This window comes from Nannobrachium achirus (genome assembly GCF_963921795.1).
Source record: "Nannobrachium achirus genome assembly, chromosome: 20".
Classification (NCBI taxonomy): Eukaryota; Metazoa; Chordata; class Actinopteri; order Myctophiformes; family Myctophidae; genus Nannobrachium; species Nannobrachium achirus.
The window spans coordinates 24,012,819-24,032,625 of NC_137827.1; the positions used below are offsets into that span (position 1 = coordinate 24,012,819).

A 19,807-nucleotide genomic window follows, 5' to 3' on the forward strand; every position below is an offset into this window, starting at 1 on the left:
ATTAGAAAGTTATAATGTTTGATAGAGAATCTACAGACTCCATGTTTTTGTTTTAGCACATAGGCCTACAATACACAGCAAATACTCAGTGATAGTTTATCAATTTGTAACTCTGAGAGTGTACAAATAGAGAGTTAAAGGATGTTACAGTGTAGAAGGTTTTATGGTGTTTTCTTAATGTTGTGTGTGAACAGTCCATGGACAAAAACGAAATAATAAACAGGGGGGCACGGTAGCGCTGTCGCCTCCACTGTGGGCGCTGGGGGTGTGTCCTCTCCTCCGCATCATCAGCGCCCATACCCTAGGTGGGCTTTGCAAAAGGGCCTTTCTGTGTTTGCATGTTCTCTCCGGGGTAGGTGCCCACACAAAAAAAAAAACATGCAGTACTCCTGGTCTCTATACTGCCTCCCCCTGGCCAGCCAGGGCGCCTGACGGAGGGGAAAAGAACTGGTTGGAATAACATGTTCCTTCCACGTGCTACGTCCAACCAGGGAATCTCCCCGTCAGGTGAAAAGAGGCAGCTTGGACTCCTCATGCATAGAAGGAAGCATGAGGTCAGTCCGTTGCTATCCCCAGGTTGGCAGAGGGAGTGAAGCGCCTAGGATAGGACGTGAAACAAGATGGCTGCTTAACAGAGCGGCTCTGAACAACCATGCATACTTTTTAAATGTATGAACTTTAAGATACATCATTTTGCCGACCGAAGCCTCGGGATATGTCAAGGAAAAAAACGTCTTCCATACCTGCGAAAGAGTGTGACATTTATTTACGGTCAGGGAAAGGAAGGACCGATAACACCTCGACGCCACCAACAAACAAACCAGCTCCAGCAGACGCCAACATGACTGGAATGGCTGAAGTCCTAAAGGAGATTAAAAGTCTCCGAGCTGATGTTGGAAAGGAGATTAAAGATCTCCGAACTGACTTTGGAGCTAAGTTGGACAATATAGAGACTCGCTTGACGACCATGACGAGTACATTGGCAACAGTGGAGGAAAAAATGACCAGCGTACAGCGAGAGGTTACATCTAACACAAACCGCATTGAAGAGGCGGAGGGACGTATATTGACGACAGAAGAAACATTACATCAAACAGAAGCAGCATTGAGCGAGGCTATCAAAAGAATCGCTCACCTTGAATCCAGGGCAGTGATCCAAGAGAACCAGGGCAGAAGAAAGAACCTCCGCCTCCTGGGTTTGGGCCCACGGGCAGAAGGAGAACAGTCGCTTTTTGATTTTGTCCATGTAATGCTGCCGCGGTGGATAGGTATGGACTCGGATGAGTCGCTTACCCTGGAGCGCGTCCACCGTACGGGGACACCGGGGAAGTCCAACCAGAACCGACCAGTCCTAATACGGTTCCTAAAATTCCAGGAGAAGGAGATGGTATTCCATGCAGCAAAGAAGATGGAGATCAAACACGACGGGGCCAGCTTATCACTGAAGCAAGATCTCCCGGCGGAGATGGTTCGCATACGACGGGAATTCAACCCAATCACCCAGCTGTTTGTTGATATGGGAGCCTTCCGTGGATTCCAGCATCATCCATGTAAGCTGAGAATACTACATGACGGTAAAATGCATCTCTTCTCAACACCACAAGAAGCTGAGGAGTTCTATGGGGGCATTGCCAGAGTGAGTCCAGCTGTCCTCGTTGCTGGTGAAGAGGAGGCATAAACAATGCAACAGATCTGTATTGTTTTTTGTTTTTGTTTTGAAGTCTCCTTTTTTTTCTTCTTCTTTTTTTCTCCTTTCTCCTTCCCTATCTCGCCCTCTCTCTCTATTCCTTGTTTCTCTCGCTCTTTTTACTTTTCCTCTCGGTTCCCGCGGACAACAACAAAAAGTGGACCGAACAAACAACACCGGGACGTGGGGGTGGGGGGGGGGGGGTTGCATCCACGTTGCAGCTGACCGGTCGTGGACAGCAGTCAGCTGATACGGTGGCCTGGAGAGACACACGCAAGTAAGAATATAATGTATTCGTGGACTGAAGGGAGGGAATGATTACGTTAACAAGTAGGACTATTTTATATTATTATTTGTATTGATTTATTTTTATGTATAGGTTATTTTTGTCTTTACTAGTATAATCTATCTGCTATATGAATTGAGGAATGGGAATGAATGAATGAATGAAACTTTATTTATATAGCACCTTTCATGACAGAATGCAGCTCAAAGTGCTTTACAGTGCAGAACAAAAGTGTATACATAGTAACAGTAAAAATAAAAAAGCAAACCACACAGTACAAAACATTCAAAACTTCAATATAACCCTAGGAACAGAAAGAGAACATGAAAAGGAGGATAAAACAGATGAGATTGAAAATCAGCTAAAAGCAAGGGTAAAGAAATGGGTCTTGAGCAGTGATTTAAAACGGTCGACAGAGGGAGCCTGTCTAAGGTGCGCTGGGAGCTTATTCCAGGCGGTCGGCCCGTAAAAACAGAAGGCTGCCTCACCATAGTTTTTATATGTCATGTCAGGCACGTCAAGCAGGTTAGCGTTGGCGGACCTGAGGGGGCGATTAGGGACATATCTGGACAGGCAGTCAGAGAGATATGGCGGAGCCAGGCCATTTAGTGCTTTGTAAACGAGTAAGAGAATTTTAAAATCGATCCTAAAAGCAACTGGTAGCCAGTGTAAGGAGGCTAAAACAGGAGTAATATGATCTCTCATCCTAGTTTTCATTAAAACCCTGGCAGCCGCATTTTGGACGAGTTGTAGCTTGTCAATGGATTTCTTTGGCAGGCCAGATAAAAGTGCGTTACAGTAATCCAGACGCGAAAAAACAAAAGCGTGGATAAGCGTTTTAGCATCATTCAGTGAGAGATAGGGTCTGATTCGTGCGATATTTCTAAGATGAAAAAATGCAATTTTAGTGACTTGGTTAATGTGTGCATTAAAATTCAGTTGAGCGTCAATGATCACTCCTAGGTTCTTTACTGAGGAGCTGCTTTGTTGAGCGAGGCTACCGAGTCTACTAATTATTGATTCTCTTTGCTCAGTTGAACCAATTATGAGAACTTCAGTTTTGTCCTCGTTTAACTTGAGAAAGTTCTCATTCATCCAGTGTTTTATGCTGGAGAGACAAGATAGGAGAGGGTCGAGAGCACAGGGGTCGTCTGGGGCCACGGACAGGTATAATTGGGTGTCATCAGCATATGAATGGAAATTGATACCGTGTGATGTAATAAGTTCTCCGAGGGGCAACATGTATAGGGAGAACAAAAGGGGGCCGAGGATTGAGCCCTGTGGGACGCCTGAGGAGATGCTGTAGTTATCTGACTCAAAGCCATCTGAGCTGACGCAGTAGCTTCTACCTGTTAAGTATGAGTAGAACCAGGACAGGGCAGAGCCTGAGAGCCCTATCCAGTGCTCCAGTCGCTGTATTAGAATTGTGTAGTCAAGCGTGTCAAAAGCCGCTGTAAGATCTAGAAGTAAGAGAACGGATACCTTTTTATTGTCAGCGGACACCCTAAGGTCATTTATTACTTTTATAAGTGCTGTTTCGGTACTATGTCCTTTCCTAAAACCGGATTGAAATTTGTTATGGATCGTGTTGGTAGTAAGAAATGCATCCAATTGATGGAGAATAGTTTTTTCTAAGACCTTGCCCAGAAATGGCAGATTAGAGATGGGTCTATAGTTTCCCAACACAGAGGGATCGAGATTATGTTTTTTCAGTAAGGGCCTAACTATGGCCATTTTCAGTGTGTCTGGGAAGATGCCTGTGTTTATGGAGCAGTTGACTATTTTGAGAATATGACCGAGCATGCTGTCTAGGACCTCTTTGAGAAAGGGGGTGGGGATTGCGTCTAACGGGCAGGAGGTGGATGTCATGTCTAAAATTGTTTTGCGAAGTTCATCCTCGTCAATTGACCTGAATGAGGTTAGGCTACCTCTGGTTTTGAATACGTTATTTTCCAGGGTGTCTGTGCAAACATTATTTGTGATACCAGCTCGAATGTTTAAGATTTTGTTGTTAAAAAAGGTTGCAAACTCATCGCACTTAACTTTAGAAGCAGGGAGCGACTGCTTGTATGATTGGGGGGGGTTTAAAAGGCGATCAATTGTTGAGAACAGGACTCTGGCGTTGTTTTTGTTCTCGTTAATAATTCCCGAGAAGTAGGACTGTCTAGCCAGCCGCATGCCTTTGTTATAGGTGGCTGTTGCCTTCTTAAAGATCTCTAGATGGACTGTGATTTTATACTTTCTCCAAGCTCGCTCGGCTCTGCGGCATTCTTTCTTAAGAGAGCGCATTTGATCATTTATCCATGGAGTGGCTTTGGAGTCGTGTTTCTTTTTAGTTTTTATTGGGGCCACAATGTCAAGTACAGACTCTAAATTTACATTAAGTTGTTGAACCATATCGTTCACTGCGGGAGAATTGGGTAAGGGGGGCAGACGTGCCAGATGGTGAGGGAACTCGGCAGCTGCAGATGGGCTGAAAAAGCGTTTTTTTATAGTAATAGATTCTCTTTTTCCTTTTCCTTGATCTGAGATCGCTATGTTAAAGCATACTAAATAGTGGTCAGATAGGTCGGGCTTAGCTATGATACTGACAGTGGAGATATCTAGCCCTTTAGAAATCACCAAGTCAAGGGTGTGGCCTAGGTTGTGGGTTGGCCCTGTAACATGCTGGACAAAATTAAGGGAGTGTAGTAGTTGTAGAAAGTTCATAGCAGTAGTATCTGCAACATTGTCCATATGGAGATTCACGTCACCGGAGATCAGTGTCATGTCGTAGTCAGTGGAACAGATGGATAGAAGGTCTGATATTTCTGTTAGAAATAGGGCTTTGCCGCTCTTTGGAGGGCGATAGATACTAATCATTAAAATAGGGGATTGATTCTCAAGTATAGTGGCCTGGTATTCAAAGGAGAGAAAGGAGCCAAGGGGTAGACACCTACATTTTAACTTGTCAGAGAAAATGTTAGCTAATCCGCCACCCTTCTTATTACCCTTGCGTACTGATTGTGTGTAACTATGGTTTGGGGGGCACGCAGCGGCTAGAGGGACCGCTCCATCCGTGCCAAGCCATGTCTCGGTTAGGAAAATTATGTCTAGGTTTTCTTCACAAATTATGTCGTTAACTCATTAACTGCCAAAAACGTGAATCCCTTAAAAATCCCGTTGTCCCACCCTGCCACGCCCGTGAATCCCGTGAATAAAAAAAAAAAAAAAAAAAAAAAGTTTTTTTTTTTTTTTTTTTTTTTTAATTTTTTTTGGACCCCAAAAACGTTAGTAGGCATGATAGCGATCGCGAAATTGCTTGTTTAACCCCCATACAACCCCCATACAACTCAGGTAGCAGACCTCCAAGCTCACAACAGTGTAAAACATAATGGCTGCTATCTCATGAATGCCTGAACGGATTTCCATTCGGATTTTTTTGTTTGAAAGCTGTGAGCAATGTGGACACACGTGGTGCATTATCTAGGCATGGGTGTGCATGATCCGTGCACTATGAATTACATGGAAGTCTATGGAGACGAATGGCAGTTAAAGAGTACGAAGGTATTGTTAAATGGCAGCATATGAGTTAACAGAGGAGGGCTTGTTCAGAAGCGACCTGATGTTAAATAGGCCTAGTTTTAGTGTGTGGCATTCTGTTAATGCTGGGCTGTGGAAGGGAATGGAAGTTAAATTTGCCATATTGGCAAAACGTCCATGTTTAAAAATATTGCTTGTCTTGGGCAGTCTGTTTGAAGAGACAGTGGAGATATTGTAGACATTCGTTACAGGTGTGTGATTCAAAGTGTTCAAAATATTAAGAGATTTGGAAACAATCATTACATTAAAAACAGAGGATGGGTAAAATGCATTCATTACATTAAAAGCATTAAAAACAGGACGTGTGTAAAGTGCTGGGTTTATAGGAGTATTAAAAGCAGTGGGTGCAAAGTGCGCAGATTCTGGTCCAGCCCCATTGGAAACGGGACTATCCTGAGTGGAACCAATGTTTTTGGAGCTGGGACCAGGGGGGAGTCAATAGTTGCCGGACGCATCTGTGGTCAGCGCCGTGAGGTGTTGAACACCACGGACTAGATTAGCTGCTAACATTTTAGTTCCCAGTCTATTTAGGTGGAGACCGTCGTGATTAAAAAACAGTGCGCGGCCCCAGAATAGATTAAAATTGTCTACAAAGTTAAAATCGTGGGCCCGGCAGAACCGCAGAAGCCAGGTGTTCAGGCTGGCAATACGGCTAAAACGCTCGTCGTCGCTTGGAATAAAAGTTGGGATTGGACCGGAGATAAAATAAGTCAATGTGGTACTGTTTAAAAGGTCAATGAGCCGTAAAAAGTTCGCTTTGGTCAGCTCAGAGGTACAGAGGGCTGCATCGTTTGTGCCTATGTGGATTATGACCGTTGTGATGGATGATTGGAGTGCATTGAGAACAGCTGGGAGTTTCTCGAGGAGGGAAGGAACGGTCGCTCCGGGGAAGCAGCGAGTTACTGCGTGTGGAATACAAATGTTTTTGACTATGCTGTCACCAACGATCAGCAGGGATGGAGGAGATGTATGGGAAAACGTGTGGGATGGATTGTGATTCGCTTCGGTCGTCGGTGGAGTGGTTGGTGAACAATGGGGGGTTTTGGAGGGTGCGGGTGGCTGGAGCACCAGTGACATGAGGGGAAGTGGTTGAGCCACAGCAGGCGAGGCAACCATCCGCGACCGTGGTGGAGGATGCTGGACTTTTGACGGATCTTTTTGGACCCGGGGGGGCGCGGCGATCACTGGCTGCGCTGACCGACGGCGAACGGCCGCCTTCAATAGGTTGCGGCGGTCGCTCTTCGGACCTTCAACAGTGAGGGTCATGCCACTAGGGAGAGGGGGGAAATCCACCATGTCAACAAGAGCTGAAAAACTATTTCTCGTGGTGAGTGGAGGGGCAAGGGGTGGAGAGGAATCACAGCGGTGACCGTTGATGATCTTCGTCCAAGTGACCGGGGTGGAGCTGGCCTGGAGAGGGATTGAGCATGGAGCAGGGAGGGTTGCGTCCAGCTCTGACGACCTAGCTGGATGTGGGTCCTTGGGCCTGGCACCGAAGCGGGTCCAGTGGTCGGGGGCAGCCGGGAGAGTCTGGTCCAGATCGGCCGCAGTAGCGGGGCCCACGGCGGGACCTACGGCGACCTCAGACACCTCCTCGGGGACTGGAGGAGCTGGTTCGTCCGGGCAGATGGAGTCAAAGAAGGTCTCGTCCGCTTTGATCTGGTGCAGACGGGACACCCGGGACTTCAGTTCGGATACCTCTTGTGATAACCGGAGGCAGCTGTCACAGCCGGGCGATGAGGTAGGTGAAACCATTGTGGTGATGATGATGATGATGATGATGATAGCTGGGGATAAAGAACAGCTTTGGCCAGTAACAGGTAACAACAGTGAAATAGCAACAGGCTGGTTAGATGTGGTGTAGTATGGTGAAGCAGCTGCTTGGAGGAGCACTTACGGGCAAGGGCCACCAAATGGTAGCCCGTTGCGTAGAGAAGGCGCGTTGTTACACACAGGTTCGATGTCTCGGTGATCTCTCATCTGTAGATGGTAGCTGTTAAACTAGCTCATGGCTAGCACCGGGCTACTAGCTGTTGGGCTAGCATCCGGCTAGCGTCGGCAAGCTGGTGTCAGCGGTAGCTATTACTATTTGTTTGAAGAGGGGAGGGGGAGGAGGAGGGGAAGGGGGGAAACTAAAAATGTAGCTATTACTATTTGTTTGATTTATTTTTAGGTAGGTTATTTCGTTTTTCTTTTCTTTTCTAGTGGTCTGCTATATGAAGTGAGGAATGGGGAGGGGGAGGGGAAGGGGGGCAACTAAAATGTAGCTATTATGATTATTTGGTTTGATTTATTTGTATATATAGTTTATTTCGTTTTCTTATCTTATCTAGTAGTCTGCTATATGAATTTAGGAATGGGGAGAGGGGAGGGGGAGGAGGAGGAGGAGGGGAAGGGGGGCAACTAAAAATGTAGCTATGGGTACAGGTCTTTTTTTCTTTCTTTTTCTGTCTATAGGGCAATGATGTAAAATACTGACACGTGCTAGTGGTTCATACTGGGGAAATCAAAATTAAATATATGCAAGGTTGAGGAGCACGTTTTTCTTTTTCTTTATTTTTTTATTTATTTTGGAAAACTAATTTAATGAGCCATGTTGAACATTATGTATGGAAAATTATGTGTGTGGTGGGTTATGAATGTGTGTGTTATGTGTTTAATGGTTCACAAACTAAAGGGTGGAGGTATCCTGAAAAGAAACATTTTCGTTTATAAATGATTTCAATAAATTTACCAAGAAAAGGGTTTAAATTAGCTCACATAAATATCTGCAGCCTTAGAAATAAAATCACGGAAATATCAGAATTCTTATCCCTGGGGATTCATTTATTAGCAGTATCAGAAACTCACCTGGATGAGGATTTTAATGATGAGATGCTGGGTATTAATGGGTACAACATTTTTAGAAGGGATAGGAATAGATTTGGAGGTGGGGTTGCAGTATATGTAGAGAATCATATTCCAGTAAAGGTAAGATATGATTTGATGGCTGCAGATATTGAAGTGATCTGGTTGCAAGTTCATTTACCACATGTAAAACCCCTGCTTATAGGTTGTGTCTATAGACCACCAAGTGCAAATGTGGATTATCTTAATCGAATGTGTCTAATGCTAGATGAAGTGTGCGATCTTGGGCATGAAATATATTTTTTGGGTGACACAAATATCGACTGGAGTTCGTCTAACTGCCCACTTAAAGAAAAACTTCACTTAACTGCTAGAGCATGTAATCTAACTCAGATGGTTGAGAGACCAACAAGAGTTGGCGAAAGGATAGATGGTAGAAAAAGTGAAACATGCATTGATCATATATTTACAAATAGTAGTTATTTATGTTCTAAAGCATTATCTGTACCAGTGGGGTGTTCTGATCACAATTTAGTAGTAACGGTAAGAAAAGCAAAGGTTCCTAAATCTGGTCCAAAAATAGTTTACAGTAGATCAATGAAAACATTTAATGAAGATATATTTAGAGACGATGTTAAAAAGATTTGCTGGAGGCAAGTATTAGAAATGAAAAATCCAGATGGTGCACTTGAAGTCTTTAACATGTTATTTTTGCAAGTAATTGAAAAACATGCTCCTATGAGAAAATTCACTGTAAGGAACCTGAAATCACCCTGGTTGGACACTGAATTAAGAGAATCCATGCGTTTAAGAGATGAAGCAAAACACGCAGCGATTATATCAAGTCTTGAGTCTGATTGGCAAATCTATAAGAAGTTAAGAAACTATGTAACAGCTCAAAACAAAAGGAAAAAGCAATTGTTTTATGAGAACAAAATAAAAAATGTGAATAATGATAAAAAGAAAATGTGGAATGTAGTAAATGATATGATGGGCAGAAAGCCTAAATCCTGCCCATCTTATCTTGAAGTGGATGGTACATTTTTGACAAAGCCAGTTGAAATAGCTAATTATTTTAATGATTATTTTTATTCGAAGATAAATAATTTAAGAAGTAATATGCAACATATAAGTATAAATCCATCAATTACATTAATTAAAGACTCTATGGATGATAAGATATGTACATTTAACCTAGAAAAGGTAACAGTTAATGAAGTCGAGTGCCTGCTTAATAAATGCAAAGACCGACCACCAGGGGTTGATAATTTAGATGTTAAATTTCTTAGTATGGTTTCCAATTTAATTTCTGTCCCTGTTTGTCATATTGTTAACTTGAGTATAGAGGAATGTATCTGTCCACAGGCTTGGAAGATAGCTAAAATCATACCACTTACTAAAAATACAGCAGCGCCGTTTTCTGGTACTAACAGTCGACCTATAAGCTTGTTACCTGCTTTAGGGAAGGTAATGGAGAGAATAATTTTTCAACAAATCCAACTTTATTTTGATGAGAATGGTTTAAATACTGATTATCAGCATGCTTATAGGCCTTGTCATTCTACATGTACTGCCTTGACACAGATGACAGACGATTGGCAATGTCAGATTGATAATGGAAGATTTGTGGGGGCTGTTTTACTAGATTTTAGTGCAGCTTTTGATTTGATAGACCATGTCCTGTTATTAGAGAAGCTTAAACAATACGGTTTCACTGCTAGTGCGTTAAACTGGATGGGAAGTTATTTAAGTAATAGAAAGCAGACCGTTTTCTTTAATGGCAGTCTGTCTAAGGTCAGTCATGTTAACTGTGGTGTTCCTCAGGGAAGCTGTTTAGGACCATTATTATTCTCGATTTTTATAAATGATCTTCCTTTAGTTTTACATAAAGCTCAAATCTCAATGTATGCAGATGACTCGACCATATATGCAGCAGGATCTACGTCGGATGAAATTAATTATATTCTGGAAAATGAATTAAAGTCAGTAATAGAATGGGTAAAGAATAATAAACTTGTACTTAATGTCGGAAAGACAAAATCTATATTATTGGGATCAAAACACATGATGAAAGCTGAACCGAAATTGAATTTAAGTATAAACAATGTACCCATTGACCAGGTAAAGGAGACTAAATTGCTAGGTATTACTTTCGATCATACCTTATCATGGTCCCATCAAGTGGATAATGTTGTGAGTAAAATGGGAAGGGCTGTCTCAGTGACGAGAAGAATTTCTAGTGGTTTGCCAACAGATGTTATTAGACAAGTCTTAAATGCTTTAGTTCTCTCCCAGTTGGACTATTGTTTTGTTATTTGGTCAAGTGCCTCAATGAAGGATATGGGGAAATTGCAGGTTGTTCAAAATACAGCGGCACGTTGTGCTTTAAATTGCTCATACAGAACTAATGTACAAGACATGCATGACAGGCTGAGATGGTTGACTGTTAGTCAAAGGTCAACTTATTTCCTATTGAACTTCATTAGAAGCATAAAATGTACACAGTCACCAAAAATATTATATAAAAGCTTATTAAAACATTGTGCTAATCATGAGTATCAAACAAGACATGCAATAGAAGGTAGGTTTAATTTACCTACAGTGAAAAGCTCTGTTATACAGAAAACTGTTATGTATAGATCTATTGTAAGTTGGAATTTACTGCCAGTTTATATTATTGAAGCGAATACTAAAGAGGGGTTTAAAAGGATGGTAAAACAGTATATATCAATTTTTCATGAGAATGTATGATGATCTACTTCTGCATTGTCTGTTCTGTTTAAGCTCTTTTCTGGGCAACTTGCATTTTCCTCATCTGATCTATGTGATGATATGATTATTTGGCCCATTCAGGCTGGGAACACATTTTGCTGTTTGGGAGGGGCTTACAGTACATGTACAGTATGTAGCAACATATTTGTTTTGTAGGCTAGTTTCTGATTTAGCCCTATTCTATAGGTAAAAAAAAAAAAAAAAAAAAAAAAAACCTTATAGGTAACCATTTATCTTGAAATGTACAATATTGTGAATTGATTTTCAAAAGTGGACTTCTAAACTTTTGTAAGTGAACTATTGTCTGTCTGTCTGTCTTATCTGTTGTATTGTATTCTGTAAGGTGTTGTACATGATGTATGTACTGGATGTGTGACGGACCCCAGGAAGAATAGCCATGCTTAGGCAAGTGCTAATGGGGATCCATAATAAAGTAAAGTAAAGTATTACACCAGACAATTAACACCGGGTGAGAAAAATGGGTTACAAAAATCGTAAACCAAGCTTCAAGGAGGCTTATCAGAAGTTCAGAACTACTACTGTATCTGTAATGGCGCTAACATCTAGGCCTTGAAATTATGAGCAAAACCACAATATAGTAAATAGTATTACTGACAGCATACAGTATAACTTCTGAATGTGGCATTGAACCCAAGACGGAAATAGCAAGACTCGCCATCTCCGGTTTACTTCCCGTATCTGTGAAGTGGGCGAACGCCTTTTTAGGAGACGGGAAGCAGGTTGGAGTCTATTCATTCCAATGAAGAGTGAACGTGAACACAGCTTCTTAATCTTCTTTAGCTTCAAGGTCACTTAACTAAATATTGGATCGTCACAAGCCACACAACATTTTCCTTTTTTCAGAGAAACAAATAAAGAGAAAAATATACTTTATTATAGACCTTTCTCTGTCCCAACAACACACTGGGGGGATCCCAGGAAAATTAGACGTGTGCAAGATTTTCGTCAAACGCTGGCGCCCAGTTAGGAGAGCATTGTAGACCCATGTAGCATTTGTGTACCATGTCGCCTGTAGTGGCTCCAATTGAGAACGTATAATCTTCCTAAATTAAAAATCTTGGATTGAACTCACCCACATCACAGTCTCTGAACTCCAGTGAATCCACCGCCAGAGTGGCTCCTTCCTGCCACACACAGGAAGTGTAGAGCAAAGTCACCTGGAAGGGCTCGTCCACTTGGCCAATGACAGCTTCCAGGACCTCCCACTCAGCTCTGCAGTAACCAATCACAGACAGATGTTTTGGAGATTGTGTACAATGTTGAGAGTTTGGGCTGTATGGCCCACCTTGTCTGAATTCAAATACTTATCAGTCTTTGACAGTGTCTTAACAGTTTAGGAAGTATAATGTTTGAAATATGGGACCATAGAGAAGAGAAAGGGTATGCTATCAAAGAGGTGGTGCCATAGCTTTGTATTTTTCTGTTTTGCATGTGTCTATGGATTTAATATTACTCTACTACCAGGTGTGGTGATAATATGCAAATGTGTCTTCTCTGTGTATCTTTGGTTTCTTCCTGAAAGGTGAAAGCCTCTGAGTCAAAAGGCCCAATTGAAATACACGGCTTTAATGACATCATAAATCATCCATCATAATAAGCCGATGATCATGTTTTGGGGGTAAAAATCACAGCACCCTGTCTTTAGGTCAAGTGGAGTATCAAGAAAGGAGTATAGTAAAGACAAATGCAGTATACTTGGAAACAGACCACGTACCCACCCACGCACGCACGCACGCACACACACTCAACATGTCTTATGGATAATGACCAAGTGATTTTCACCCTCAATGCCAAGTGTCCAAGAAATGTCACCGAAATTGTTGAAGGTGAGTGTTGAGTTTTAATCGGAGGATTGCAATCATTGTGCACACACATGTGAACCCACCTAATCTTAATCCAATGATGCGCTACGTTGATACTAAGGAAACATTTGCTATAACGCAAATCTGTGTCACTTTAGATTTGAACCACTTTAACCATTATTTTATGATTTAACTATTAAAAAATAGAAGATATACAAGCTCACAGCGCGACACCGAGTGCCGTGCTGTGAGCTTGTAGATCTGCTATTTTTGAAAATTCTTGAACATTTGAATATTCTTGACCCGATTCTATAAATGTCTTCTAACGCCTTCTTCTAAATCAGTGGTTCTCAAACTTTTTCATGTCAAGGACCCCCAAAAGTACATGTATTTGGCCGTGGACACCCATCTCAAAATATGTTGTTCCAGGGACCACCCAGAAGCAAATATTTGAGTTACAATGTTTGCTTTTAAAAATATATTTTCAAAGACTTATTCAATAATCTCATGATTTTTCAAAAATAGCAGATCTACAAGCTCACTTGTATATCTGCTATTTTTCAAATTCTAGGCCTAAGTGGGTCAAAACCAGCTTTTACCTGGTCTAAACGCAGAGTGCACACTCTAGTCACAAATGAGCAGAGCACTCTAGCCCAGATCAGAGTCTACGGTGGAGAGCTATCCACCGCAAATTTGAGGTGGAAAGCTTTCCACCTCAAGTCAGAAAATAAGTGCAGGCCATCATAGTCACGGCCCACGGTGAAGTCCTTTACCCCGTCTAGACCGGTTCAGGTCGACCAATCAGTGAACGGGGTGTAGAGCCTGTCTGTCTGATAGTAAAAATCACACCCGTGTGAACTGAGCGGTGGAGTCTGTGCGCGCGCGCGTGTGTGTGTGTGCGTGCGTGCGTGCGTGCGTGTGTGTGAGTGTGAGTGTGCCTTGCCTGTTCTGGCCTGGCCTGAACAACAGCGCCCCTCCCTTAACATGTGTGGTCAGAAAAGGTACTACACCACAGGCTTGAGGCTACATACAGACCCACCCACATACATACAAACAAACATACATACCTACACACACGGCCACGCTATGGAGACGGTGTGACCACCGCTCAAAAACAGAGAGATGTGTTGGGACTCGCGGTGGAAAGCTCTCCACCGCGAGGAATGATGTAACGTTGTAGTTTCATGACTCAAAAAGACTAAAAAAGACTACACCGCGGTGGATAGCCTTCCACCACGGACCCCACTATGATCCGGGCTTTATTGCACTTATTGACCACACCTCATTTTAAGACCAACACGCCCCCAGACAGGCCATGTGGCATTGTGTTTAGAGTGTCCACCCTGGGACTGGGAGGTCGGGGTTCAGTGTCTCCCTGCTTGGCACTCAGCATCAAGGGTTGAACTGGGGGTAAGTCCCTGTGACATACTGTACTACGTCATGTCCAGGGGATGTACTTGTATATCAAGCTGCCTCACACTACAGAAACAGGAGATAGGCTCCTGGCCTGTGGGCCTCATGGCTCAGCAAGTCTTACTTACTTTACTTACTACAACAAGGGGTACAAACCGTACAAATTAGACTTGCACTTGATGACAGCTTTAACATTTGACGATAGCTTTAATACGTGTACTTTTCACACCAAACAGTCAGCAAAACCTTCCTCATTAAAAAAAATATTTCTCCAATGGCCTGATTACGTTTGAAAATGTGAAAATCGTTTACAATGCCAAATGTTAAATTGTACATTTATTTATATACAGAGAATTTGAAGTTCCAGTATCAATCAAATTCATACTTGCTCAAATACTTAGGCCTGATTAATTCTTATTTGCGTGCCGGTGACTTGCACCAAAAATAGCACATCTACGTAAGCTCAGAATGTGTCGCAGCACAACGTCTTGGGAGCTTGTACATCTTAACACATTAGGCTTTTGTTGTCTTTAAAGAGCTAATGGCCACTTCAAAGATATTCCATATCCTGTATCTACTAACGGTACATTAACTGTACCTATATAGTACATTCAAAGCATGTGTCATCCATAATGAAAAATAATACTAGTAGTACATATGGTACAAAGTTAATGTAGAACTAAACAAGATCACCTACTGGAGCCATCAACCTTGTCATGACGGATGAAACCAGCCTATTGGTATTTTTTTATACTGTGACTTAAGTAAAAACCCCTCTCATAATAGAATTGCATGCTGCACTACCCAGCAGTCACTAACAAAGACATACAACCTTATTGCGTTCGCCATCCATCCTGCTCCTGTCATAACCAATTATATACATTCATATCCAGGGTGCACATGCAGGCAAGCTTTTAGCTGGTCTGAAGATGGCTGTGCTTAAGATCAATACTAAGGACTATGTCCGCAACAACGGACAGTCGAACACTCAAAAGAGAGCTGTCAACTTTGAATTGCAGCTCTTTGGTCTGACATGGTAGGGAATGAATTGGCAGCTGAAGATTGGCAGCTTTGATGGCTTCATAGATTTGTTTGACATAAATGGTGCATTTATATAGCACTTTTATCCAAAGCGCTTTACATAGATTGTGCATTACATTCACCCATTCACGCACACATTCATACACCGATGGCAGAGGAAACCATGCAAGGCACCAACCTACTCACCGGGAGCAATTAGGGGTTCAGAGTCTTGCGCAAGGACTCTTCCACATTAAAGTTATCCTATGTAACTTTTTTTATAAAACATATCTTAAAATTGTCCTAACTATTAAATCGCTAAAGTTTTAGAACCCCCACTCCGTTCATTTCAGCCCCAAAAGCCTTTTCTTTATATGTTTTCTACATAGCTGTGACAGGGGCTGTATTTCCCGGCAAAATGATGTCATCTCCCACATGATACACTACCGGCCAATCACAGCGCGGATCATACACCACTGGCCAATCACAGCGAGTCTTGCTGTCTCTAAAGGAAGTAGCTTCCCTCAGCAACTGTGTTTACATTGGTGAAGGAATCTTGCCTGCTACTCCCTCAATCCTGGTCTAAAGCCGGGAGACGGCTCTACGGATGCTCTACGGATGCGTATCGGCGAGGCGGAGGTGCTCGCGGCGGCCGCGGTGGTCCGCGGCGACTCCGGACGAAAAAAGCAATACCGCTACTGACCACTAGTTGAGCAGCTTCCACAGTACAGCTTTAACTCAAGGGGAGCCCGGATTCGAACTGGGAACCCTTCGGGAACCCTTCGTGCTCTAATAACGGTTTCTCTACCCCTGAGCTATGCCGCCCCATCAGTATTGTGTAAATTAAATGCTTTTGTTTGTTTGCTTTCACATTATCTTTGCTAATAATAATATTTTTGGATTCATGTTAATTTATAATTACAGACATTTAAAAACAAAAACTAATAAAAATACAAAATCTTACATAAAATCACACAAAAATGTAGCAGACCCTCTGTAGTAACTCTGAGGACCCCACAGTGTTGAAGAAGGAATTTTTGTTATGTTCTGATAGGTCTATGCTAGTACAGTATGTCAACCTTTACTCAGACATAGGGAGGATGTGACGATAAGCGATGTTATTGTTTATCGTGATAAAAAGCACTCACAATAATCGCATCGTGGAGATTTAATTTATCGTAATATCGTCCTCTGTCATGCACTGGGATCAATTCACTGCATATCCGGTCCCATTTAAACCCTCTATAATTGGTAAAAGGTAGGTTTACTTATAATATACATACTTGATACAGTCTTTTTTTCACTCTCTACCAAATATCTCTATACCAAATATCCAAAAAATAGCCAATTTCTTTGGCAAAGGTTTTGCCCCAGGATAATAGATGTTGGGGATATTTTGATTATCGCGATAATATCGTAAATCACGATTTCTTTGGTCACATAAATCGTGATATGAAATTTTCATATCGTCCCATCCCAATACTCGGACACTGTATTCCGAACAAAGAAAAGAGATGGCAGTGCTGACCTGGCGCTCTCTTGTCTCCTGTGGTTGAGAAGCACGGAGGAAAGAAGAGCTGGAGCCGACAGGACGGGTTTGACCAGGAGGGAGAGGTTTCCTCCCCCCGGGCCGGACTCATAGAGGGCCAGCTGCAGGTGGCACAGCTCACCACTGCCTGGCAGCACCGGGCTGGTCAGCTGGTACTCACAGCTCCCAGAGCGCTGGGCGGCAGAGGAGGAGGGGCCTAGAAGCAGGAAATTACCTTCGGGGGATGGACCAAAAACAAACAAAAAAAGAAAAAGGTTGTAATTTCTTGTTGAAATGCACATGAATTGAACTCAAACTTTTGTCATTTCAAATACCCCCATAACTCTGAGAGTGAACAAATATGGCACTAAACCCTTGCGGGTCCACTTGGTTCCATCTGTTCACTCTCAGAGTTACAGACCTGTAAAGGCTTTATCATAGTCCGAGGTGAAGAGCTATCACCTCAACTTTTAGGTGATAAGCTACTGTATCACCTAAAAATCACACCCAATGTGAAGTGAGCGGTGGTCGTGCTTGCATAACGTCTTCAGACTAGGATTTGAGTCTAGGATGTACAGGCTATGCTACACACACACACGTTTTTCTATGGCAAAACGCTGAGGAAAAAGGCTACAGACACACGCACAGCCACTCTATGGAGCTCTTTGCTACACACACACATTTTACTATGGCAAAACGCTGAGGAAAAAGGCTACAGACACACGCACAGCCACTCTATGGAGCAGTTTACCACCGCTCAAAAATGTGAAAACAAGTGGAGGCCATCATAGTCACAGACTCAAGGTGAAGTCCTATCACCGTGCCTCTGAAACCAGGGGGCACACTGATTGGTCAAGATCCACCAATCAGTGAACGGGGTGATGGGGAGATGTCTGAAGGTAAAAACAGTGGAGAGATGTCTAGGTCCGCGGTGATGGCTCTTCACCGCGGCTAATGACGTAATGTTGTAGTTTTCAGACTTTAAAAGACTACACCGTGGTGATAGCTTATCACCCCAGACTGTACTATGATACCCTTAAGGGTCCATTTGGAATCCCCTCAAGGAAACAAGATAAGACGAGGCCTTTATTGATCCCGCCATCAGTCGCCAAAGACGGTGCAGCAGTTAAAAATGCAGATTACAGGGCAAGAAAAAAGATACAGATGATGGATACTAAACTGAAAGATACTGCATGATGGAAACACATCACAGTCAAAGCAACACCATCATTGAGTTAGCAAAAAAATATAAATAAAATATGCAACATGCATTATACAACACTATACACCCTCAGCTGTGCTTGCATAATGCAAGACAAAGGAAAACACAAGTGGACGCACAGTAAGCATGTCTAATAGTGTCCATATGGGTCCCTGGACCCACTTTGAGAACCACCACAACAATAGCATCCAACACGCTAACCACACAAACCCTACTCTAGCATCCCTATTCTGGAAGAAGATTTGGCACGAATAGCCGATCTACAAGCTCACAACGTGTTTCATTGCGCCACATTTTGAGCATTTAGATTAAATGGAGAGCCCTGGGGGACCCCGATCAACTAATTATATACGGTACAATATGGCTTAAGTGGTTACTGTAAGTCAAGTCAGTTTGATTTGTATAGCACATTTCATACAAAGTAAATGAAACAACGAACAAATATGTACAAACACCCTCCCACCCACTCTCATACAATATAAACCCCAAACCACACATTCACAACATAAGAATGTCAAGAGCTGGTCCTTCAATGCCAGAGCATTGTCAGAGCAGATCATTTACAATATCTGAGAATGTCTTATTATTATAACCCCTTTGCTGAACTGTCAAACCCATACACAGCAAAATCCTCAACTTGAATTTATCCGTTTGTAGAGTAGAGTTAAAACGAACACACAGGATTGTAGTGTGTATACTTTACTATATCTGAAGAACATTGAGTTATTATAACCCCCTGCAGAGGAACTGTATGGATTCTGTTCACAGTAAAGATCCTCAGGGCCATTTGTATGGAGCCGTTCGTATTGAGCACTATAACAATGCCTAAAATATATTTTTTATAAAAACATAGTTATCGTCATACTAAGTGCTCAGTGTGAGTGAACCTTAAGTGCGTTATGACAGTATACAACCCCCTTGGCAGAAGGAACTGTGTGAACTGTGAATGCTGTACATGCCATTCAGAAAAAGCACAGTATGAACTATGAAGTGCATTTACGTGCACTCTGCCAGTCCTTACCGTCACGCGTTCCCTCCGACTGGTCAGTGGCAGGCATCACCCCGGCGGTCTCGCTGCCTGCGCCGCGTTGCCACGGAGACGCGATCGACCAGTCCCTTTGAGCGCTGTCATTTGACATAGTCCAGGAGCAGGGAGATTCAAAATCACAGGAGGTAACTGCACAGAACACAGACAGACAGAGCAGGGGTCATCATTATTGATGGACAATTTCTGATTTTCTTTACAAAACATACAAAACATTATAACAATTTTATTTTCATCATAAGACCCAAGATCCATTTAGACCACTCTCAAGCAACCCCCGAAGGTCCCTCAACCCACTTTGAGGACCACAGCACTGGTAGTATACATTTAGGGTTAGGTCTGTTTCTTGAAATATTTGTCCATGGCAAAAATAGTATTTCGAAAAAGTACTCTTTCAATAGAAGTTAAATGTAATACGAGTGAATGAAATGGCTAATTCCAGTTGTTCATTAACATTCCACAATGGACACAAGTCCTCTGCAGGGCTTTTTCTGTTCATAATGATTTTATACTTTGGCTATTCAAAAATAGAAGACATACTTGTAGATCTGCAGTTTTTTATAAATCTTGAAAGTTTGTGCA

The 19,807-nt window shown here is 42.5% G+C and overlaps 1 protein-coding gene across 1 annotated transcript in view; it reads right to left on the minus strand.

Annotated features, from left to right (window-relative positions):
- Nucleotides 1-19,319, minus strand: part of ltk (leukocyte receptor tyrosine kinase) — a gene marked incomplete at both ends in the record, with an annotated part of 71,678 nt that extends 52,359 nt beyond the window's left edge. The window contains 4 exons of the mRNA XM_080750924.1: nt 6,754-7,342; nt 12,268-12,407; nt 16,959-17,193; nt 19,202-19,319. Of these exons, the coding sequence (XP_080607050.1) occupies nt 6,754-7,342; nt 12,268-12,407; nt 16,959-17,193; nt 19,202-19,319 (1,082 nt within the window). The remainder of the gene's footprint in view (nt 1-6,753; nt 7,343-12,267; nt 12,408-16,958; nt 17,194-19,201) is intronic.
- Between the last annotated feature and the right edge of the window lie 488 nt (nt 19,320-19,807).